Source organism: Acyrthosiphon pisum, chromosome A3 (assembly GCF_005508785.2).
Source record: "Acyrthosiphon pisum isolate AL4f chromosome A3, pea_aphid_22Mar2018_4r6ur, whole genome shotgun sequence".
NCBI classification, from domain to species: Eukaryota; Metazoa; Arthropoda; class Insecta; order Hemiptera; family Aphididae; genus Acyrthosiphon; species Acyrthosiphon pisum.
In genome coordinates, this window is record NC_042496.1 from 36,031,201 (window position 1) to 36,058,558 (window position 27,358).

Genomic DNA, 27,358 nt, shown 5'->3' on the forward strand with positions numbered 1-27,358 from the left:
CTTGCCACCGGCATTTCCTTTTAGGTTAGAGAACTCTTTTTTCACAACTTTAATTGTCAAGGTTCCCGCGACGATTAATAACACAATTGATGATAATGCCCAAGTCGTGACTCGTGGAAACCTCTGGAAAACTCCAACCTAAAACATTCTGTTCACGGCGAAAATAAGAATTTAAAGCAAGACGTATACAGCAGACAACGAATAATATATGACGAACGCGAGCGACTCTTGTGTTATGATATTATTTTTCACACGTACACGAACGCTCTGCTGTCAGTGTATGACAACAGTGTTGCCACATATTACACCAATAATTATTGCACTGGAAGAAGAGTTAAGACACCAACAAAATCAAAAGTGATCGAACACATTTTTTTTTCAAAAATAATTGTTTTCTATTTTTTTGTAAAAAAAAAAAAAAAACAACAAAAAGGGTAAACACAATTTGTATAATGGTGCGCATGTATTATTATCATTGAGTGTATTTAAAAATTAAAAATATATAATACATATTTTACTTATTAAACTGTATTATTCTCGTATGAACTTAGAAAAAAAAACACTTACGTTTAACTAAGTCGACCAATATCTAAATAGTATATGTTATTAATTGATTGTAAATCAACCAATGTGCACATAATATAATATTAGGTATACGATGGGTACTTATATAATATAATATAATATTTTATTTATGGTTAACAATTATAATATCACCATAGGTATACCTAAAATCTAAATTTTATTTTAGTTAACGTCAAACGTTGTTTATAAAAAAACAATATACCTCTACCCACAATGTATTATGCGCGTTTGCGACGATGGTAGGTATCATTTACATTGTAAAACATCACAGACTATTTGATATGCGTATTAATAATAATAATAGTAATACAAATAATAACTTATCGTTATCTGTTATTGTAACTCGTGTGTATAATTTTGTGACTATGTACTGACTAGTATAAAAATTATATAATTCAACGTCGTCGATGGCAATACACGCGTGTTGTTTGACGATTATAATAATAATATTAGGTATTATATTATTATACAAAGATTACGGACTCGTGTTACATAAATAAATTAAGGTTGGTCAACATTTTTGGCCGACGGTCGTCTGTATTATGACGTATAATAATAATAATAATAATAATAATAATACCTAACAATAATGTTTTATGTTATTTGAAATAGAACAGAAAATGAAGACTTTTTCCATCATCAAAACCCAACGGGTAGGTACATAATAGGTAGAATAATATGGGACAGTATAGGTATACAATCAATCATCAAATAGGAAATTGTATAAAATGTACATATTATTATACAGTGATCGAAGGTTAGGGAGACGCTGACATTTAATTTTTTCATCTCCGTATATAATATTTCACAATCCGATTTGATTTCTTTTGAAAAACGACATCTTACAACCAAAATAATTTATAGGTACATATTATATAATATAATAACAATATACCCTCTAAGCCCTTACACGCAGGTATTCTATATTATAATAATATATTTCATATAACACTTTAAACAAATATAACTGCAATTTTTATTTCACATAACATTGTGATTTAAGACGCGAAGTGAGAGGTTATACTATGTTTAATTGTGTTTCTGCTCACTGCACTATTTCGACCACTGCAATACAGCGCGATAAGACAATAATAATATTAAAATAACTACAAAATAATAAAATGTGGTAAACGGTGGATCACTATATGAAAAAAAAATTATATGTAAAACAATATAATAAAAATCATAATAATACATCGATTTAATATGTAGAATACAATGCGACAGATTGCTATAATAATATACACATGTTGTTGGATACATTAGCGGCAATCGGAGGGGGGGGGGGCTTGAGGGGGCTTAGCCAAGCCAAAAGTCCGTCAAGCTTCCTCCTTTTTTAGTTGTGTGGGATCGAAATCCCCGAAAGCAGGAGGGAGACTTTTCCTCCCAAATAATTTGGAGGTAAGTATATACGTATATGGTGAGTTTTAGTCGCTGGTATGGTCTTAAATATTTATATTGTGAACTGTAATATTGAATGATAAACCCATTAGTCAGTAAGTAGACATGTTTGGAATTGTAGATGATTACTAATGATGGTGGGAAGGTGGTTAATTTCTAGGTTTACCAAAAAAAAAAATAATTTGCACGCTGAAGCTAGAAAATCAAAATATAATAAAAAAAAATGTAAAATTAAAAAAAAAATATTAAAACAAATAGAATATAGCCATCGGGGAATAGGTGGATCTGTTATTTTGAGTATGGCGTTGATGAAACCCCTCCACAGCACCTCCTCCATAACAATACATAGTATTGCGCCTCTGATTCATATATAATAATAATATTATTATAGTTCACCGGAAGTGGTCGATTGCAATCTATGATACAGGTTTATGTGAGCTAAGTTAAGTTGGACGATGGTCTAAATATGGTGTATAACTCGAGTGTAATTTTTATATTATTTCATTTTATCACAATACGGGCTGGGGCTCAAATGAGATTTATAATGTTATCAATACTAATCATTTAGGCCGAAATCATAACTAATTATGATTCTGGGTGGGTAATTTTTTTTATCAGAAATCTCTATCATAATTTCATAAGCTATTAACGTTTTTGAAAATATTTTTTCAAATGATTTCAAGTGGTTAAAAAGCAACAAATTAAAGAATCCTATCATTTTTTTTTTGTTATCACTATATTATCATCTTTTACGTTTTTATTTTTTTAATTTCTTATTCCAAAGCAGAATATTTTTCGGAATACTTCGGTGTATTAAAATTGAATTTCAGAAAAATGGGTTATCTATACCTAATAGTTATAACTATAGTTAACTATAGGCAATTACTTGTCCAAAATTTTATTTTTATGAACATAATACTCTGAATAATATTTTGCTTAGGAATATGAAATTACAAATGCATATTGTAATAAAAATAAAAAAAAACTTGGAAAACGATGAAGACGAAAAATTGTAAAAAATATTTTTAAAGTTTTTATTTAACGACTTAAAATATCATGAAAATATTTTCAAAAATGTTAACAGTTTTTGACATAATGAATATTTTATTTAAAATAATGATAATATAGGTAAGTGGTTCATTATTGAAAGTAAAACATTTCACCAAGTGGGCGGTATCGGTATAGGTACAACAATCATTTGACTATCGTTTTGAATGGTATTATAGTACGAATGGTAGTATAATGGTAATTATATTATAGCTACGTGTTTTTTAAATATCAATTTTTTTTCGCGGTCGTGTACAGTAATAATATTAATAATTATAATAATAACAATAATAAACCGTAATCTCTGAGGCATCCTATGTACAAGATGATTCACCAAGCATGCTCGTCCGCTTTTTCTTCAATAATGTAGTTATTCAAAAACTGATTAGGAACTTTTAAATTCACTTAACGATCATATTTTCAAATTCTTGAGATGTATAACTTAAAAAAATGTTCTGTAGTGATACTAAATTCTTTTTTTACTAGTGTATAACTTAGGTAGTACATATATACATAGTTTCTCAGTTGTTACTTATTAAAATGTTTATATTAAGGATAATAAATTGTCCTTCGTAAAAATAGTTTTACAAATATGAAGCAAATCTAATATTGCCTATTGGATCTTTTATTTATTATAATTGTACCATTTTTGTAAATTATCAATGTTGATAAATTAGAATTCTGATTCTGGTACGTCAATATTTATCAACTAAATTATCCACTAAATGATTTGCGGTAGAAAAGGGGGCTTTTCGTTTGTGAAACAGAAGTTTGTAGATATTATACAGGTCACTACTTTCATTAAGTAGTACACAAAACCTTTAAAATCTCTAAAACCTCTGAAAAGATATGGTCTTTAAGACGTTTATATTTAAATATTCCAAAGATCTTCAACTAGTACCTAACTGCATTATTGAAGAAAAAAGGGGGTGAGGATGCTTGGTGGATCACCCTGTAATATATAAAATATTATATTCATATAACAATTTTTTATATAATAAATTATGCGAACGAGTGTAATATTTTATAATATTGTAGGTATAAATAGTTATAATATTTGTTCCGATATTATGTGGCGATTTTCGTGAGCGCCAATAGCGACAGGGCGGCGGCAACGGTCGCGGCGCTGGGTGCGTTTGGCGCCGGTCCGGCCCCGGTCTGGGCCAGGCCCTGTTGGTTGGGCTCGTCGATCACGTTGCTCATGTAACTGGTGGTGTCCGGTTTCTTGGTCGGTGGCTGAGCAGACGGAGAGACGCCTCCGCCACCGCCTCCGCCAATACCGCCGACACTCGCGGCCGACACCTGCCACGTCGGCGTGCTGAACGACGCTGCTTGGACGGTGTGGCCACGGCTTGTTCTTTCGCTGCCCGCGGCCGCCGTTGATGGTCCGCCTGACCAGCCTCCGGTGTTCTGCTCTGGTCTCCAATCGTCCTGTCGTTTCGTCGCTGCATGTCCGTACATGGAAAAAAACAAGACAACGTCATCAATGACGTATTGAGTACTTCGTCGTTGAGGTTAGAACTTTTTAAAAAAAACGATAAAAAATTCAGTAAACAGTGCACTCAGTGTAAATTCCGAAACACTAGGAAACCCTATAAATTCGTTCAAATATCTTCGGTATAAAATGTACTGTAAGTATAGGTAATTACCTCCTTTTAAGAATCATAATTTATTAATTTAAATTCAAAATATTATTAATTTAATACAACATGCGTACTAAAAAAACGTGTAGAATAGTTATAAGACGAAAATTAAAAAATAACCCATAGGATTTATGTAACCAATTGTACTGAAAGAAATCATTTTTTGAAAAATTTAAAACATATATAAAAAAAACCTAATAAATACAAAAATGGCATCAAATTTCAAAACAAAAGTTTCAAAATGAAATTTATTAAAACCTTATTTTAACATTTGTGTTAAAAGAGCTATGTTTTACTGTAGTCTAAACATGATATGTGTATTTCTCAATGTTTGATCAGGCAATTTGCTTATTATTATTTTAAACCCCCTCCCATTCAAAATTCCTGAACAGCTTTTCTCTGCGGCTCAGTGTATTGTATAATCACAAATAATATGTGATGGTGGATTTTTCAAAGGCTTTGAAGGTTACGGAGGTCGTTATTGTTATACAAAATAATATCACGCTAATAAGTAATATTAAATGAATAATAGATAATAATATATGTTATGTTACACTAATGGAAGTGATATTATATTATAATAGAGTTTCGTATCGTATTTTAATAATCATTTTAGTTAATTGTGTACGTGTGCGTATAATTTGGACCACCATGCGTCACAGGACACAGAGCGACCACAAAAACAAATCGATCGCGCCGGAAATGTTGAACATATTATTAATTATAATATATGATAATTGTAAAAAAATAAATATATTTATTAAATATTAATTTGTATCTAATATTTACAGTGGAACGATGTACCAAACGAATAAGTCAATAAGAGAGCATTTTTAAGAGGTTATCGGCAATGCTACGTATATTACACAGAAATAGTGTCGATAAGTCTTTAATAACTATTATAATATTGTGTATACAGTACAAACTATATTATTATGCGCAGTCAGTTGTATACGTTTGTACTTGGTTTGATGAGGACACGAATGCCATTTTAACGTTGCAACGACTGATTGATAATAATATATGAGACATTTTTTTTCTGTATATTATCTACCTAGGCCTGTATATCAGAACACGTCCAAACTTCAACAATGATAATAGCTGCAAAATTACAATGCCTACAAATGCGTATTTGATATTAAATGTCGGGTGAGATTTCGAACGTGGTTCGTATCTGTATTATGGTTTACAAAATAGGACAAAACTACTGACGTAATAATAATATACAGAGTGATTCACCAAGTATGCTCACCCCGTTTTCTTTATCAATAATGCGATTATTAAAATTCAAGAGGATATTTTTACTAGTTCCACGGAGAACCAAACTTTTTATTTTCAAATGGCAACCCCCTCTCTTCTACTGTTAATTATTTAGTGGATGTTTGAGTTATTTAACTTTGTGTAGGTAGTAAGGATAATAGGTCCACGGTCATAGGTTTAGAAGATATGGGGGCTATCCGGCTATGGTAATTTGAAAATTGTTGTAGTTATAGTATTAATATCTATCAACATTAATAATCTGTAAAAATGGTGAAAGTGTAAAAAATACTCCCTAGTGCCTACTGTTTTTGTAGATACATTATTATTACATCTAGGTAGTTACTTTATAAATTATTCTTTGCATAGACGTTTTAATAACCGAATCAGTTAAGAGAGAGGTATTACTCGTATAATATAATTATCCACCAAATAGTTTGCAGTAAAAATGGGGTTTCTTGTTTGTAAAACAGAAGTTGTCATCGCCACATGTCCTTAGTCCTTATTCCTTAAGTAGTACAAAAAAATCTTTAGAATTTGAAAGTATTATGTTCCCTTTAAGTAAATTTAGAAATTCCAAAATCTAGAATATGAATAAATTTTCATCCTGTATAATATTTTACTACGGCTGCTGTTACGCGATAGTCGTACCTGCACGATGCTAGGTGTATTGTGTATATTATTGTAAGCCAAGCCGCGAAAATTTCGATAAAATATAAAAATGTGTATTAACAATCAATTTACTATATTAGAGCGCATAGCGGCTGAAGCGTTTTAATTTTTGTCGACATGTAAATGGTATAATAATGTGATAATAATATGTAAACAGAAAACACGTGAAAGGTTATCTCACATAATATTACAAACTAAATTGTACGAGTTCGAGTCGTCTAATATTTTATTATGTCTAATATTATTTGGCGCGGACGAAATCTAATATTATAATAATTGACAAACAAAAACAGGATTTTTCTGTAAAATTATGTATTGACCGTCGGTCTCGGTCCTAAAGGTTAGGTCGACATTCTAAACATAATAATATACGCATAATCGAATCCAATCATTCGATGTAGTTATAACGTTTTATCTAATATTATGTACCTACCAAAAAATATGATAGTAATAATAGTGCGTTTCACGAGTGCTTGGACGGAATCACGCGTGTTATCTATATGATATTGTCAATCGCAGCTATTGCCGTTACAAAATTGGCATTAGAATTACTATAGTAAATTATTATTATTATAATATTATGATACATAAGTGCATTAACACGATAGGGTTTTATAGGAAAGTGACGTTTATACATGATAGTATAAACACGAACGTCATCAAAATGTTAAAATATTTGTTTTTGGATATTGAGTGTGGCGATAAATATATTATTGTTTTTACAATGTGTGCATGCTTTTGTGGTAGTAAAAATGCTCCGATTTACGACTACAGTATTTTTTATGATATGAAAGTGAATCTAATTGGAATTCAAAATCCCCGTAATTTCCGAAAGCATCGGGAAAAACAATAAAAAAATTCAAGAAAAAAAAAGAATGTTTTTGGTATAACTCACAAACCCTTGCAATTTTCACAAAATATTCATATTAGAATTTCCCATATATTATGGTGACAGTTTTGAAATATTTTGACTCTTTTTAAGCAATTCATAGCATTGAAACATTTTTCGAATTTTGTAAATTTTTTTTCGAATTATTACTGATAAAAACTTTTTCACTTAATAAAAGAGATTGAAAATGCAAGGGTTCTCATTAGTTACCTACTTTAATATCAGTTTAAAAATATTAAAGATACATAAGTACAATTATTTTTTAATTGCATTTAAAGGTCAAATTTTGACAAAATTCATAAAAATCCCGAATATTTGCAAATTATTTTTCAATATTAGAACTCCATAAAAGTTTTTCTTTTTATAGCTAATATTAGAAAATATATTGTAATAGTAGATTCACAACAAGTTATTATAGCTTTATCAAAAAAAAGTCCACTGGACATTATTATTATTTTTTATGAGCGTTTGATTTAAGATTTTTTACTATATGTCTATATCTGATATTCAACGGTTTTTAATTATTAAATAATAATAATAATTTGACTATTATATAATATATAATACATGCGTATATTACTCTATAAGACACAGTCTCCGCTCAGAGTCGTTTTTCGTATGCAATGGTTTATCGTTGAATTCGAATCGAACAAATCCATTACTTCAATGACAATATACACGACAGCTACTGCACAGCAGAGCGGTACCCACTTGTCCATCTTTTTATTTAATATTCATTTACAGCAATAAATTATACATATAAATATAATAGTATAGGTAGGTATAACGTGTTAATCTTATTTTTTCCCGTTCATTGAACTATACATTTTATTTGTTTTTACAATGTACAAACTATCAGTACATTATTTAGATATTAATTTTAAATATTTGGTTGTACTTTGTAATGGATTCTGTCTGTTCCGACCGGTCTACATACCGAAAGCCGAAATCCAATTATTAATTTAGAGAAAAAAAATATTAATCTGCAAAAGTATAAAATCTTAATTTTAATTTATCCCACTCATCAAACTATACATTATGTTTCTATTATCTATTTATTATTATCTATCATGTTTTTAAAATGCATAGTCTATCAGGAAATATTTGTTTTTAGGGACTTTGTAATGGATAGTCTTCTTTTTGTTCGGATTAGTGTAGGTACACACCGAACGCAAACTCCAATAACGAGATTAAAAAAAGAAACCATAGAACGCTACTCGATATTTTCCCTCTAAATGGGAAATCTATGAATCATAAATATGTTTTCGTTAATAAATGACCATGACAACGACAATCTTACGAAAGAACGGTCCGAAACAAAAAGTCTTATAATATACAGCCCAAAAACATATTATTTATGTTAAAATATGATATTTATTATTATTCCTAGTGGAGTATTATAACCATTTACCTATAATCTATAAACGTAATATAACGTATACCTACTCCCAAACTTGCTGAAAAAACTCAATATTTCACGGTCACACAATAGGCATATAATAATATCAAACAACGCATGCACGATGTGTTTAGTGTTGACTGTAGCGATACAGTTTTTTTTTTTTTTATTATTTGAAGAAATCTACAATCTATACATGTTCTTAGTATAATAAGTAGGTTTGATATGTGACAAGTAAGAATGATGTGAATAGTGAGATTAGGGAAGATACCCAGTGGTAACACCCTATAGCGATACAGTTAAAGTATTGTATTTGAATAAAAGTATAAAACACATATCGTGTAAACCAGAGGTTCTCAAACTTTTTTCCCGTACTACGAATGTGTATTATATCGTGTTACGGAACAATCCGATGTATTTACTACCAATGACTAAAAATTTAATTATTCAAAATATCAATAGGTACCTACATAATATATAATGGTTTATAAAATAATAATTTAGATATTTTTAATAATGTTTACCCAAAACATAAAATAATATATTAGATCCGTTACAAAAATTAGTAAAAATAATTATTTTGTATTAATACTCAAGGGGGCTCCTTTTCCTTCAAGGTTTTATTTGCGAGCTAAGAGTAGGTATTATACAACTCTAAAATAAAAAATCTGAATGAAAACCAATAACTATTATTTATTTATTGTTTGGTAAGTTTGGTTGCCACAGTAATTTTATTATTTGACGAAACTATTTTTAAATATTTTTTTTATATATAGCCAGTATAGAGATTCCGTATTCACTACCACACGACCTTCTGCGTACAGCGTTGCACAGTTTGAGAACCACTGCTATAAACCAATACAATCATACACCTGATGATCAATGACTAATAATATTACAAAATGTATGGAATATTATTAAAGTATTAAATATTTGTAGTTAACTCAAAAACCATACGTTCGAAATTCCGCCCGACTCGTAATAATATCAATAACTTTATAATATATTATGTACAATCATTGTACATATAATATTATATTGTATTGTCATTTTGTAAGATATCGTTTTTTAGACGTATTCTGATAAATATATAATACGTAAATACAAAAAAATTTAAATGTCTACTTGCCATAACACGATGACAATTTATTCGCGAAAAATAAAAAATATAATAATTGGGTCCGTATCGTCGATCGTCGTAAAAACAAGCATTATATAATAGTATTATCTACTACAGTTAAGTTGGTTGTATATCTTACACGGCCATGGGTTGGGACTCGGCGATCCTTTACCCTTATCGTCTTGCCATCGGTTAGTGGTCATCGCGTTGTAATATTCGTATCCAGGACATTCGTCTTGATTGGGTCTGTGAACATGGTAGACATATTAAAATGGTATTTTATTACCAAAAAAACAAATAATATATTAGATATAATAATATCATTCTGTATGATTAGAAGGTACTTACATGTAGTCTATACACTGGTTGCGGAAAAATCCAAAAGCTTTGTCCAACAATTGTTGTGTAAAGGAATCATCGTCCTGGTTGCATGTCCTCCGTGTTTGGTCAAGCACGCACTCTCGGAATCTGTGGTGAGTGCTGAAACAAAACGTATCTCGTCTCAAAATAATATATTATTATTACGCATATTTATTTATTTTTTTTACGCTCCGGCTAAGGAAAAAAGGGAAAAGTCGTAAATTTACTACTGTGTGATCCACGTCCTCGAATTATGACGACCGGACGTCAAACGACCATAACACAATATTATATTATTATAATAACATTTTGAATGAAATAATATTATCTTTTATTATATTATTGGACTAGTGTAATTATACCGTCTGCTCAACTGTTGTTGGTAGTCGATTCGAAGCGCATCTGATAGCTCGAATAGGTAATTTATTCATATTATACAGAGAGCAATATTATTATTTCGCCGTACCAATTGCACTATGTATATAATAAAATAATAATTATCGTATGACATCCGAAGAAAAAACAAGACTATGATGACGTGACATTAAAATAATAATGACAAATTAATGATAAAACAAAAAAAGTGAAACTAAACTAAATGAAAATAGTCGGGTATAAGTGGATAACGCTCTGCTGTACATTACGTGTCTAGAGAAGTCATGGATATGTTAAATTTGAATTCTATCATATTAAATCATTGTACACCTACAAACAACGATTCCGAGCGAAGACTGTGTGTCAGCCTATAATATCACTAAGTTTATTTTATGATATTATTGTGATTAAAGGAATTTATTATTAGTAATAGAGTAGGTTAAATACATTTTTGCCGACAAAAATGGGTTTTAAAATTTCATAATAATATACTATAAAAGTTATATTAGGCTCGGTCTGTATGTGGTTGTTACATTACACGTTTAAATACCTATACCTACGTTCTATAACATGTACCTATATATCGACTGACTATAAAGTGATAATGGTTTGGGGCTTCTAATTTTCAAATATGTGTACGCCCTTGTACCTCATATATAGATATTTTAATTTCAAAACAATTTATTGATAGATATATTGATAAACTTTAAAAAAAATATGTATATAAATAACGTACATTTATTATTATTCCTATTTAGAGACTTATCTTATCGATAATCATAATTAATATTATTTTAATAGGCATCTATTTATTATTGGGAAATAATGATTTTGCACATTTTATTGAGAGTGTATATTTTATTAACGCAATAAAAATGGAAAAAATAACGAGTATACACAAACGTGTCTTTACAAGACGTGTTATGTATTATAATTAATTTTATACTTTTCAGGGGCAGAGCATCTGCAATAATGATACATACCTACATAATATTATGATCGTAGTCATTTTTATTATAATATTATCATAATATTACCTAATAATTTGCTATTGCTGGTTAGCATTTATGATTACCTACTATACTAATACACAAAACCACTTCTACAATTAATTTTTATGCACGCACTTTCACGCCTATATAATAGTTTTTACCCAAGTATTTTATTTTCGGGGAGAAACAATGTATCACAATATTATATTATAATTGTTTTATAAATTATATATATTTTTCCCTTGGACAACGACTTCGAAATTAAAATTTGGCTGATCCTATAATGTCTTATATAATAATTCTGGATATTTATCAAACGCCCCACATAAAAAATATATACTTAATAATATACACATTTAATATATTTTAGAGGATTTTTCATCTTTCCTGCGAAAATACACGTCGAAAGTTACAAAACCGTTGTAGGTATTATACCGATAAAATACGTTAGAATTTTATTTTTATTAGATGCATAATATATTAGCAAGAGAACTAGAATAACGAATAAACAACGACGACATTCAGAAATAGTTTGTGCGCGGCCACATTATAATATATTATACATATTATTATGTTAATGAAACTGAAAACAAGATTTAGAAAGTCGCGGGGCGTTAATATATAATATAACCTATGCATTTTTTTTTAATTATATGCCTCAGACTGTTATTGTCATCATAATTTAGTAAAATTATCTTAACATATATTATCGGGTTAGTGATTGTGTGCATAACATCACTGCAAGACGGCTATAGTTGTCACCAGACAGTGGCCACACACGACAGGGACCTCCGGTAAGAGATATATTGTAAACATGTCAAGTGCATCATTATCGAACTTGCTTATTCGCATAATATTATATAATGTGTAGGCAACAGGCATGTTGGCCATTTGGTATGGCCGGAATGCGGTGCTAAGGAGAGGACGAGGGTGGGAGGTGTGTGACACGAAAGGGACAGTTGTACACAGTTATGCAGCTGTTGATTTTTTTCAGTCGCATTCCCATATTATTATTCCTCTCACAAATTATCAGAAAACAGAGTTCCTAAAAAAGGTTTTAACAACATCAATGGCTGTGAAATAAATTAAAATCATAACTGCGTCGTGGTTATATAGGTATAGTAACGGTACTGCAGTGGTATATAGGAATAATTTAATTTTTTTGGTTAACAAGTGCGATGGTAACATATGGGGGAAACATATTACATAACTTGCACCAGGCATGCATAATATATAAAAAAAAATTGTGGGAAGTTCATAATTTAAAAAATAAAAATAAATTTTATCGTTAATAAATAAATTATTGTTAATTTATCGTCACGACTTATGAATTATGGTGTTATCATCATATAAATGTGTCGTTTGACATCGATCTTTATAACAATAATTAATGTCAATGTGGATAATCAATAATGTCTATATTATGAAACATTTTTTTTAACATTTAGGGGGGGTTTTAATTCTTCCTCCCAACCTCTGTCAACCCCAGTACACGTGTCTGTTAGGTATACAAAGTTTAGTGTCATATTATAGTATGCAATAATAGTATATGCGCACGCTGTTGTAATTATACTATTATGATTTATGTGTTATAACACACTTCAGTAACGTAGCCAAATATATTAATCAATGGGTAATTTTTCTAATTTGATAATGATTATGATATACATACTTAATTAAATATACATCTATAGTATTGTCTATCGTTGTTTATTTCTTCGAAAATATAATAAGCCCCACTGAAAAGTTTCGTGTAATACGAGCAGTAATATGAGTAGTAATAATGTAAAAAGCAGTGTTTCTAAAATCGACTACGTCTACTAAAATATAACTGAAATATTGATAATATTTAAATATTTCACTGTCGTCGTTCATGAAAATATAAAATATACCGAAATGTTTTTATTATAATGATACATAACAACTATATCTGTTCTTATGTTAGCCAAAAATCGTAATTAGTTAATATTAGTTAAAATTATATAATGTATAAATCAATGGAGGTTTATTTAAAATAATATTATTTTATTTTAGATGTTGAGGGGGGAGGAACTCTACCCAACCGCACTTGTAACTACTCCACCGCGAACCGCGTATTTTATTCTGTGTATAATAATATAGGTCTGCTGGTTTCCACTTTTTTTCGTGTCTACAAAAACGAACGTCGCCTCTTACCAACAAATACTGGGTCCACTAGTCTCGTTCGAAATGAATCCGGCCAAAGATCGATAGTGTTTCCCACAACGGGAATCGTCGAACAGTGTGGTTCGTAAACACGACGCGTGTTTCAAATATTCTGAAAAACGAATACGATAATGTGATAATGTATAAAAGTCAACTTTTTTAATTTAATTTGATTTTTACAAGAAAAATTATAGGTATACTGCAGGACTCCACTAAGTCTCCACTAAGTGCTCAGTAGTCCAATGATTAGACTCTAATCTTTAGTTTATTACAATATATCTCTAAAAAAAAAAAGAGTTTTGTGTATTTTATCTACTACCTACATGATATTATAATTGCCACGACAACCTAAAATTAAATAAATAATTAGCATTATTAATTAAATGCTCGAAACCCTCTATTGAGATATATTAATATATTATTCAAAAAAGTTTTGTACATTTTATCTTCCACAAATTTAATATTTAAATATTTTAGACCACAGATATTAAATGTCGAGGTGCAAAAAGGGGAAAACATTGGGCAAAGGCCTAATGGGGCAGATGAGTGAACTGAGCAACAAGCAAAGCCCCCTTCTAGTAATTTTATAAATCTGTAGTAAGTAGTAGACGAATCTTTACACTTCATTGGTATAAAATAAAAGTTGTGTTGATACACCAATTATAAAAACATAGAATTCTGTAGGTTATAAAAAATGTTAGTTGAAGATTGACATAAAATATTAATACAATATTAATAGCATCGCAATTTTTGTTGTTACAATGTATTTTTATTACGATTTATATAATAGTCGTGCGATATACACTATATAACGATATATATTGTAATATTATTATTTATCACGGATCAACAACCTGTCTGGTATTGAGGCGACGTGCACATTTGGTGGACCAGTTCGATAGAGTTTTCAACGGCTTTGTTAAACACTTTCCGTTTGCTCTCCTCGAAACAGTGTTCGGTGTATCGCTTTGTACAATCGACGAACAGCGTCCAAGTGCTAGAAAATACGAAGACAAAACACGGTATAATAATATAACAATTGAGTATAATAATTAATATATCATTATCATACGCTGTAAATGAAACAAAATGTTTATTGCGGTGAGTTCAATAAAACAAAATTTACCGGCATATGTTGTCGATGTCCTTTAGATTTCCCGGGTAGATGAAATGCGGATCTTTCACCAGCGGGTCGGCCAGAGCGATACATCGGTTGTACTCTTCTTTACCACAGTTTTGCGCGTATAACATGTGAGCTGCTTCGGCTGTAAACGATAAACAATAATGGGTATTATCGTCATAAATAATAATGTCATCAGCCGAGAGTCGAGAAAGATAGTAATTATACACGATTGTAGACGTTCTACAGGTTTGGTAGGCATGATATGAAAGTTAAGAAAAAATAAAAACAAAAATGCCACAAGAGTGCGTTTGATATATTGTCAGCCACTGAACTAATTATTAGAATCAAATGCTGCATGCCAATTGCTCATACAAGTCAAATTCCTTTTTTTTTATATTTGCTCATTTTTTTCGGGCAAAGTCAGGTCATGCAGCTATACTTTCATATACAAATTGAATTAAATTTAAAAAAAATTGTTTACAATTTTTAACGGTTTTCAACATCCAATATATCTATAATATTGTCCATCGATAGGTACTAGGTAATATAAGTAATAAACTAATAACTGATGTTTCGTTTTCTTAGGCACATATCACAGATGCAGCTTGTTTGACACGTATAGAATGCGCGGTGAACGATAAAAATTAAATCAAAATTAAAATCGTAAAAATATAAAAGCGAAAAAAGAAACGAAATTAAAGGTAAAAATATAATAAAAATCAGAAAACAATTAAATCGAATTGTTCGACAGTATAATTTTATTATAAAATTTATTTTTATAATATTATTTTAAATTGCAATCAGAAAAAAAATAACATCTATAATAAGTGAGATTGAAAAATGTCATTTGGATTTTAATTTTCAAGCACTGGATAATATAATAGAATCTACCTACGCACATTAGAATTATAAAAAAATGTGTTTTAACATTTGCCAACATAACTTCAGAATTTAATATTGAATAACATATTATAATTTATAATCATTGATTTTGATCTGTATGCTTATTGGTTATTATATTGGATATTACGAACATGCATTGTGTGTAAAGTATATTTTAAGTTCTATACATTTTCTATTCGCACTAGGTGTATTGATTTTATGTGCAATGTTTGGATTTTTTTTCTGAATTCGTTTTGTCTGTGGTAAACACGATATTTGGTAAAAGGGTTCCTTAAAAGTTTTATACACCCTAGCTTCTATTGATTAGAAATTTGACACGGCTGGTACTTTTATAGAGGGGGTAAAATAGTGAGTAGTTGGCAGTTTTTTGAAAAGTAACAAAATACTAATATTTCGTGAATTTATTACAAATTATTTATTTGATTTAATCAAACATTATAGAATCACTTTAATTAATGCATTAAATTGTGCCTACCTGGCTGCCTATATAACTATTTTTTTAAAGGTTTATTATTGAGACGTTCTCACGTTTAAAATATTTGTCCAAGCAACCAAAAACGAGGATTTTTTTAAATGTATATTAAAATATTTTATATACAACATTTCCAAATGTGATTGCATTTTTTGTTTTTAATTCTCAGATAATTCTATAAGTCTTAATCACTACAAAATTAGCTAATTAACCAAGTATGTTTTTAATTCTCTATTGATAATAAGTGTGCATTTTTAAAGAAATATTTCTAAAAATTTAATACTACTAATATTTTAATTATAAGTATTATTAATTGTAAGGTTTGGAATTTTACAGTAGGTAATCTAATAACTAATAGTTAATGTTAAAATGTCGATTTTCAACGTGACCACGATGAGCAAATTAAATTAGAGTTACCTACCTACTAAAATGAGTATACCTACTACCTACCATACCTAGTGTAAGTTCTATTGTTTTATATTCAATGCAAACACACATACAATTGGTGGAAGTACGTGCCGGTTGTGCCCAATTCTAAGCACTTACATAATATGTATATAATATTATACGTTCAAATATGATATACTGACACGTGCTTTTCAGAGTATGCACCCCTTAACATTTAGGGTTTATCGACCCTTATCAAAATAACCTGTTTCGTTCATTATTTTGGGACAATTGTTCGGGAAGTGTGAAACTTTCAATTCATCGCCTCAATAAAACGTGTGTATATAATATTTATATAGATGACAGTTGTAAATTATTTTGATTTATTATCGTTAAAATACGAGAGCTCTCGTGGTCTGAACACGCGACCAAAGGAGAACGTCATGTAGTATTTAATACTATATGTTTATAAACGATATAATATCATGTTATTTTAAACAAATTTGAATATAATCGTTTGATATAATAATATGTGTATAATATAATTTACGTAATATTATTAAGATGTATTGATGTGTATATTATTACAATAATTGTTTATAAGGTTTTGTTTCAAATTTAAGCGAAACGCGATTTGATTGATATATTAAATACTTTCGTGCAATAATAATAATATAAATTATTTATCAGAAATATCCAAAATGTACAAAAAATTTAAAGTATCTATTTAATAACGAAAATAATATTATAATATTATGACGTGTTCCTTTTTTTTTTTTTAATTATATCGATTTGAGAACAAAACTATAGTGTATAATAGGTAATCATATCGAGATAATGCATAATATGAATTAAAATAAAAGTTAAAAATCATAGTAAAATACATAGGTAAGTACCTAATGTTTTTTTGAAAATAGAAATTTAGTTAAATCAGTGCAAACTTTGTTTTGAGTTCTGCGTTACAAGCTTGTATACGAAGGTACGATTAATATAGGCTGACACGAGCGTTATATTAATACCACGATGAGATATTTAATCTTTTTCGCTCTCATGGAATTTGTAAATCGCCGAAAACACGTCATTGTTTTAAAAATATTTGACAACATACAAATATAGGACACACGCGGTGAAGACTTTACCGCGTCGTAGTAATTAAAAATACTATTAATATGGAGTTATATAGTTTTATAATTATATGTACACATTAGTATTACGTTCTTTTCTACACAACTGTAATGTGGTCTTAGCGAAAAAAATTAATCACTAACGTATTCGTAGACGTTTAGTCGTATGAAATAAAATGTATTGGGTGGTAAAAAATAAGGCGGAATGCACAGTTTACAGAACGTCGTCGTCCGTAGCGAATGACACCCTTTTGGAAATTCTATATGTTGACATTATTATAATTATTATTTTTCTAAGTAAATTTTCTCTTTTTAGTACATGTATTATATACAGAGTGATTCGCCAAGTATGCTCACTCCCATAATTTTTTTTTGTGATAATGAATGTTTTTTTTTCCTGTATAACTGACAGTAGAGGAGGCTATGCTTGAACAATTCTATTCCTCTATGATAATGAATTTAAGTTTATGATAAATTCTGAATTTATAGTTAACTATTTAGATATTAAAATTGCATTTAGTACACATAGCACTAAAATAACGGCGGAAAAAAAGTTATTTGGTAGACAATAGTATTAACTATAGACGAGGATTTGTTTAGATATTAGGTCTAACAACGTGAAAATTATTAAATTAATAACCATAAAATAAATATTAACACTACAATATACCCGGGCACTCGGTTAAACATTAAGTAGGCCTGTTAAGGAAAACAATAATAATAACTAATAAGTATCAAATGATTGATTGATTGATTGTCATGACGTATTCGAATGGAAAATGTTGTTAGAAGTGTAGTTTGGTCGATAAACTTGTGTTCGATTATGTTTGAATAACTGATAACGTGTTCAAATAATATACATTTTTTTAATTAATTAATTTTTTTTTGATACAGCATCAATTACTAAGGTTATACTGATTAATAACTACATTATATTTTACCATTTTAAATTTATAAAATTAAAATAACCTACGAACATTATAAATTACATACGGCTGAAAAAGTTTCAATATATTTTATTTGTTTTATGTTAATAAATTAGAATTTGCTATTAATTTACTATTATAATAAACACTATGCCTAATTAGAACATAAAGTATGTTGACTTAAATATTTATTTAACAACTTACTGTTATTTAAGTCACAATTTATATAATTAGATTATTAAATATTTTTCTAATAAAGTTCTCTATTCTAACCATTTAAACATTTTTGGCTTGACTTGGAAAATACATTCAAACATTTTAATAATAATGATGTTATGTATAAGCACAAAATAAATGAAGAAAATATTAATTTTTTCACGTTTATAAAGAATATCTATGTATATTTTAGGTAGGTATATAATAAATAATTATGATACTATTGAACTCAAATTTCAAGATGTATGTAAATACAATATACACGGTCGTACAATAAAACCTTTTAGTACGTCAATGAACTATTGAGAGGTTAGGTAATAACAAAATTACTGGTAAAATTATGAAATATATGTCAATGAAAGAAAAAAAGCATTTATAACTAATTTACTCATATATTCACAAATAGAAACTCATCGTACTATCAATAATTAAATTTTATTTAATTAAAATTGAAATTTGGATCTTAATATACTTTGTTATAAGTTTTGTAGGTAAAATTGTAATATTTTATTCATAAAAAATTCATAAAAAAAAATTATAAATCAAATAAAAGTTATAATAGGTTAGGTTTTACAACCGTTTGAACCGCTAGAACGACTATAAATGTTTAAAAGGGTTCAGGACTTGTGGTGATGACTCATTAGTTCATACAAAATCGATAAATGATACTTTAGAATTTAGACCTTATTAAAGAAAAACCTAGGACCTACGAGTAGGTATTAAAAAAAAATTGTACAAATATTAATAATATTTTACTACAAAATAATACATTGTTGTCTTAATATGTTAGTATACTATGTTTGTACTTCAATTTACGATTCTAAATGCTTTTAATAATTTTATAAATAAACTACCTAGCTTATTTTTTACACGTCTTCAGGCTTCAGTCAATATTTAGCCGTTTTGCATTCGATTCAATGTTATAAAATTAAAATACATAATACATTTATTGTTTTCGCTATTATTTTTAAATTACTTTCGAAATACACATTAGGTAAGCTAAAATCTAGACAAAATTACTTTTTATTTTTATATAATGTATAAAACAACGCGTCATTGGCGTTAAAGCCATCAAGAAAGTAATTCGTTGAAAATAAAATAAAAAAAGAATAATGTGTTTACGTGGTGAGCTGGATAATAATGAGGGGTAAAAAGGGGTGCTACCCTGTAACAGCAAAACACACGATTTTCATTTATGCTGCACGCAATGGTCAATTTGACCTATTTAATGGACCTTTGACTCAACAGTATATTTTATTACTGGAGAAATATGTGGGTGTGTGTGTGTGTTTGTGTGTACAAAAATAAAAACACGTTTGCCACTACGGGTACATAGTTTAATAGACATTTTTGCAAAGGGCACATACTTGTTATTAAGGACAGCGAGGCCATCAAGATTATGGTGTAGGATCGCTTCATAATGGCGGGATCGACGAAAGTGACCTGGAAAATAACAAATGCAAATAGTAAATTAAGTAAAATAAATCATGTAATCGTATACTTAAATTGTAGGTAAAATAAATTGGAAAAAAAACAATCAAAAACACGACCTTGGACTTTTAGGATTGATGTGTATGAAAATATAATACAATATAGGATAAGATCTTGCAGGTGATTTTAATATCATCGTTAGTCGAAATTTTACATCAACGCGAATAGTATTATAATAATAATCGCACGAAGGTGAATATTACAAAAGTACCTTTTGGAATTAGAAACACAATTCGTAAGCCATTCCAAAAGTGTACATTAGCTAGTCAAGTTGATTTTTTAAAACTTTTTCACCTGACTAGTTAGTTCTTCTAATTATGTTAAGAATAGTGGGCAAGTTAATAAAAATTATTACTGAGTAATTTATGTGAAACTTAGTTAATAATAATTTTAATTAACTTGCCCACTGTTGGGGCGAATTTAAAGGTTAAAAATAGGGGTGAGAAGTTGAAATAGTCAGCTATAGATGGTATAGTTGTTTTTCGTTTGCACAAATGGTAATATAGTAGGTACTTATATTATCGTTACATGTTTTCCTGTTTGTTCTATACAAAAAGCCAAAATGTGTGCATGCGATTATCATACAAGTATACAACGGCATTAATTATACGAGAATTTATAGCTTTATAGTTTCCATTTATAGAATAATTTTTTGCAGTAAATGTTGTCTAACAGTTAAAATAATCTAGCCTTTAAAATTTGTATAATACAACATTGTGTTCGATTAATTTTATTTATAATTTTCAATTAAAAAGTTTCCCGTGAAGTAATAATTTTAGCATTTGATGGTCATAAATGGAATATAAAATTTAAGTCTTCCCTAGAAATATAATTATAAGCTAATAGGTATTATGACATAAAAACATGTTTTTAAATTCAATTGTACGAAATAAAATTGTTAAAAAATAATTTGACCGAATATCAGAGAGCGCGCCATGCGTTTAGTAATAGTTCAATACGAAATTGAATACCTACGATCGAAGTGCGAGCCACGAATTGTCCAAATAAAAAATATCGATATATATATATTATACAAATATACTTTTTCAGGAACTTTTCAAATTTTAGGTACCTACCTCCATCGCATATATTGTGCACAGCAAGAAGTATTTCAAGCACTTCAATAGTCAGTCTTATATAATGTACGGCATGCACTGCAGCGATTCGCAGTCATATCACATTTGATATTTCCCCAAGTAAGTACGCATTATTATAACACAATATATTATAATTTAATTTTAACTATATTAATGCGTTTCGGATAACTCTCAATTTTGGATCCACGGTCGTCGACCATCATCGCGATTATGAAACTGATATAATGATATTGACCAGATCTTAGCAGAAGTTGCTAGCTCGCTTGATGGTTATATAGACTATAATTATATTTCAGTAATGTAATATATAAATATAATATTATAATTTACATACTTTAATAAAATACATCTAGCAGCTAAAATATTAATACAACCGAATATTAATATAAGATATACACCCTTAAACTGGCCTTGAAGTGACTCAGACACGAGAGACATGCCAACGGGCCAGACAAAACATATACCTACCTATATATCACCCGACGAAATCACGAAACAAAAGAATAGCTGATCACATAAAAATACCAAACATTCTTAAACAGCAAGGCCAGACTAAAATATTTAAAAAATCATACACCCCTACCTACAATATATTTTAGTGAATAAGGTTTAACATAATTTACGTAAAATCTTCAATCAGAAAGTTAATATATTATTAACCCTGCTTAAGATTAATGTAGGTACTTTTAATCTTAATCAGAGACTCTCCGAATTATCCCATCAAATTAATGCGTTCACAAGCATAATATGTTATAATTTTCGTTCATATATAACTCAATAATTACAATAACCTCATTTCTCACAATTCGATCACATGCAAAAGGGTAAACACACAGTCAACGAGCTGGTATAATATAGCACTCTCGAGCAACGAACCAGACCCTGTCGACGTATCAGCTTCCGAATTCCCGAATCAATTGAAAGTGCTACGAAGAGTGTCTTAAAGGTTCCTAACTATTCTTAAGTATATATTCACATTATATGTAATTATATATATCGGCACAATATCAAATCAGTAGTAGAATAACGTACACCTTAACGCACACATTACACATATACATATATATACATGATGGACACCCCATGCGGCCCATTGGGTTATTGTATGCTTAAAGCATTATAGGATACTATTATGCTTTATAAGTACCCTCCTCGCACTCTGCTCATTGTTATTAAAGGCGTGAATATATCTATTACGACTTTCCAATGCAGACCAATAACAATTTCTTATTGCCCATAATATACCCTCTTTCCTAATGGAATCATATTTTATACGCACATTCAAAATGTACTCTTTTCCATCGTTTATCCACTGTAGTTCTCTCTCTATTTCACCCACCGTCTAACTCAGTCCAAATCATTTTCATTCTACAACAGTAATATTGAAAGTAAGGATATTGGTAGTTATTTACCACTTCGTTTTGTACCAGAATCTCTGTTATTTTCTATTATAACTTCAGCACTCGCAATTATATATTATGTTAAATAGTCATATAATTCTTATGTTGAATTGCTGCATCAAAGTTAATAACTTTGATTTATATCATGATCCTTAATAGTTATTACTCATATAATTACTTATACATTGATCATTTGTAAAAAAAAAAAATATTAATTTATTATTTTATCGATTATTTTGTACTGTATCTTTAATTTATAAGCTCCTAGAAGCGTGTGTCATCTTAGTATCTTACGTTTATTCCGTATTATCACGGAGTCCCCCACTATATATTATATAAGCCATATGATTGATTACTACTTGGCCCGCCACATGTGTGTGCCGAAGTAGTCTCGTTCCATCGCTTGCTCCGTGTAATTGCTACCAGGTCATCAGTAAAGCAAAATATATATCATATGTCACATTTTATTTAAATTATAAATTCTCCGTATAAGTAAGTGTCTTGTCTAATTATTAACATTGAAATCCTCTCTTATTCCCCCGGTTCATATTTATCTGTCACTGGTACACTGTATGTTTGTATCAGAGAGAAACAACGTTTTATGGTACATGCATATTTAATATGAACTATGATAATATAGTATAATATATTATAATATGGTCTGCTGCAACAACCGGACAACTCCGAATATTTTTTATTCAATTATTGTAGGTACCTAACATTGGAGTGGTCCGATTCTGACTACTGAGTTTGGGTGCAGCAATCAGACAGCTCGTTTTATTTCTATCCTTATTCAATAAAACGTGTTTATAAATTATAGTTAAATGACTTTATTGTTTTAAATTTCGATAGGTTGTCTTATGCTAAAAAAAAAAAAAAATGATATTGAAAACAACCACTATTCAAGTTGTTATCAACTTTAGGAATTTAATTTCAATAGTTGGAAACACTGAAAATAATTATGGTCTCAACTTTATTTATTATGAATTATGATTTATCATTTGTTGATAAATTGAGAAATAAATTAGGTATATTTATTAATAGATTTTTGTATTGAGAATTTCTAAAAGAATGTAAACATTTTTTTAAATCCCTGGTAAAGTTTATTGAAATGGAGTTGTTCTGTTGTTTCTGCTCGACCTTTATTTACTTTGTAATAAAAAATGTTGTCGTATTTGAGAGCTAGACGGACGTTGTAACAGAAATTCAGTACGTCAAAACTTAAAAAACAACTTTTTTTCGTATAAGTAATTAATTTATACAAATTTGAATATTTTACAAGAATCAATATATTTGATTTAAATTTTAAAGCATTTTTCTAATTGTTTATTTTAATATATAATGCGTCGAGACATAAGGCTAAAGATTTGTAGCATATATTGTTTTGTGAAAAGGTAAAATTACCAAAAGTACCTACCTAATATATAATAATATAACAAATTAAGATTTATTAAGGACTTATATTTAAAGTTTTTATTTATTAATTTATTATATTTAATTTGGGTTGTATTTGACCATACCCCATATGGCCATATCGATAACCAACGTCACTTTTATATAAATTATAATAGTGTACTGTACATTATAGGTAAGTATTTAATTTTAGTGTTTTTATAATGAATTAAAATAATCATCATTTACTGTGTATTTATAACGTGTTTTCGACAAAAGATCGTGATTTTAATTTTAATTTTTATTACATAGCTATTTATTATAATGAAAATCATAATAATTTGTGAGTTAATTATGAGAGTTTAAATAATACTTTGGTGACTAAGCCATGTTATCACAGCACGGGGTTGAAAATAAATATGCGCCTCATTGTATTTTCTGTAATATTATCTATAGGTACCACGGTTTACAAGGTATACTATGCAGTAGTCCTCTAGTAAAAAATTATAAATTTTTGTTTCAGAGTGCTGTGCTGACGTAGCCCGTAACACATATTGTATACTATATCATAAACATATTATTCGGAGTCTGCATCGATGTGGTTGACAAAAACATTCAATATAATATTCCATTTTGTTCCGAAAAAACAACAGACAATTATAATGATAAATAAATTAATTGTGTCTTGTACTTAAAATGTTACATAACATGACAAGTACTACCCTCGGTTAACCTCTATGTACATGTATAACGTACATGTCAGCCGATAATAACCATTTTTTGAACGCAATCAGATTATTAATAATTAATATTATCGCATTCAGTCGTGTCCCGTATGTTACGTAATGTTTTTCAAAGACGTTTGACTGTAACATTATAATTTTATTATTTACCTGACTGTTTTTTTTTTTAGCATAAACAATTATTATACCACGTACTAACTTTGTAATATTCATTTGGACCTACAAATTATATTATTTATACACGATGTTTTTGAACGCTTTTACATAATTTAATATATTATCATTTATTCCAAACAATATGACTACTCATAATTAGTCATTATAGACTAGGTATATCATTCATTGCTCACAAAGGTATTATAATGATATGTGTATAGAGTAAAATAATTTATCTAACCCAGGTATTATTTATATTTATTTGTGACGACGACAACGCGACGATGGCGCTTGATGATAACGCGTTTGAATTGAAAATAAATTGCTAACAATAAAAATAATACAAACTTTTACGTTCGTTGCTGAAAACGAAAATATTATTATGGTCGAAGAATGTTTTTTTAGTTTTGCAAGAGATCGGTCACCAGCAGCACACGGTAAGCAGCACACGTATTCATGGTGGCCTTCGGACCGAGCCAAACGCAATTCCCTGAAGGACTTTTGCCCACTCAGCGAATGGGTGCGATGCCCCTCGTAATAAACTAATATAATGCAATATTATGGTTAATCGTAACCTTGGAAAAGAGTCCCTTAGGTATGATGATTGTATTTATCTCTTATTATTAATTACTCCGATATAATTTTAGAACAGTACTATGGACTGCATAGGTAGTAATGACAACAACAAAAGTTTTTGACTCGTTGAAGAGAAAAGAAACATAATAATATTAAAGGTATTATTCCACTTGTTATACTTTTATACCAAGATCTAATAATTGTTCGTATGATACATAAATATGTATATTATATATTTTTAGTTCAAGTAGAATTTTATATCGCTCGTGTTGTTATAATTAAAAGTTGTGCTGATCGTCAAATAGGTAGTCGCTAATAATTTACAAATAGTACGCAAACAAATCGTAAATTTAAAACAACTTCTAAATAGGCAATATAGATACGGGAAAAACTTTTGTTTTTTCATAATGATATAATACAAAACCGTGAAATTAATTTATAACATAACAAGTAATAAATTTAGTCAGACAAAAAAAATAAAAACATACAAATGTAACGAGCCCTATAGTTATAATGATATATTATTCGACATTATTCGGGCTATAATGCAATAAATAATTCGAGTATACTTCACAATGGGTAGGCAACACAATGTACGTGCGTATTTGAATAGTAGTACCTACTCCTCCGTACAATAATATTAAAACATCGTCCGATATAAAATATTCATCAACATTCAAAACATTTACTCTTACAAATTATTTGACTATACCTAGGTACTTACTCACTTATTTTGTGACGTTAACTTATTAGTAATAAAATTAAAAAAGAACAAATATTTTATAAACGGATTTATATGTTTATTCTTTAGAACTGTGAATCATAATATTATCTACCTTATAAATAACTACATTATACTTAGTACACATTTATAAGTCAAACGAAAGCGTATAACATCATCGTAACAGTGGCGTATTTAGGATTTATTTGAGGTGGGAGATATGATTAAAGTAGTTATTCTCCCTCCACTAGAAATACATGAATATATCTATCTTATTTAACTATAACCTCCTTGATGCCTAACTTCCCAGCATTTTATTACCTACTGATAAAGTGATAAATGGAAAAACATAACTATGTATAACCATCAGGGCCAGATTTAGGGGGACTGGGCAAAGGCCCTCCACAAAATGAGGACCTCCACTTAATGGGATATTTTGCACTGTCGACGTTTTTTAAATAAATTTGAAAAATTAGAAACTTCTGAGCTACAATCTACAGCAAATTATCTTGTTAGCATGTATTCCAATGATTTAGAATCTTTAATTGGTAGTGATTCATAAAGTTCAGTTAATTTTAAAAATATATATAGAAATACGTAAAGATAATGAGCAATGGGAAATGTGTTGTAATACGGTATTGTTGAGGAAATAATTTGCAATTTACATTTACAAGTAGTGCTGTTATATATTTTATTTTTATGGTGTC

At 29.0% G+C, this 27,358-nt stretch overlaps 1 protein-coding gene across 1 annotated transcript in view; it reads right to left on the reverse strand.

The window, feature by feature from the left end:
* Positions 1–4,042: 4,042 nt before the first annotated feature.
* LOC100570485 overlaps positions 4,043–27,358 on the reverse strand; it is a 33,637-nt gene continuing 10,321 nt past the window's right edge. The window contains exons 2-8 of the mRNA XM_003241455.4: positions 20,443–20,518; positions 15,051–15,189; positions 14,779–14,921; positions 13,916–14,036; positions 10,362–10,493; positions 10,153–10,259; positions 4,043–4,478 (exon numbers count right to left, since the gene is read on the reverse strand). Of these exons, the coding sequence (XP_003241503.1) occupies positions 4,102–4,478; positions 10,153–10,259; positions 10,362–10,493; positions 13,916–14,036; positions 14,779–14,921; positions 15,051–15,189; positions 20,443–20,494 (1,071 nt within the window). The 5' untranslated portion in view covers positions 20,495–20,518 and the 3' untranslated portion in view covers positions 4,043–4,101. The remainder of the gene's footprint in view (positions 4,479–10,152; positions 10,260–10,361; positions 10,494–13,915; positions 14,037–14,778; positions 14,922–15,050; positions 15,190–20,442; positions 20,519–27,358) is intronic.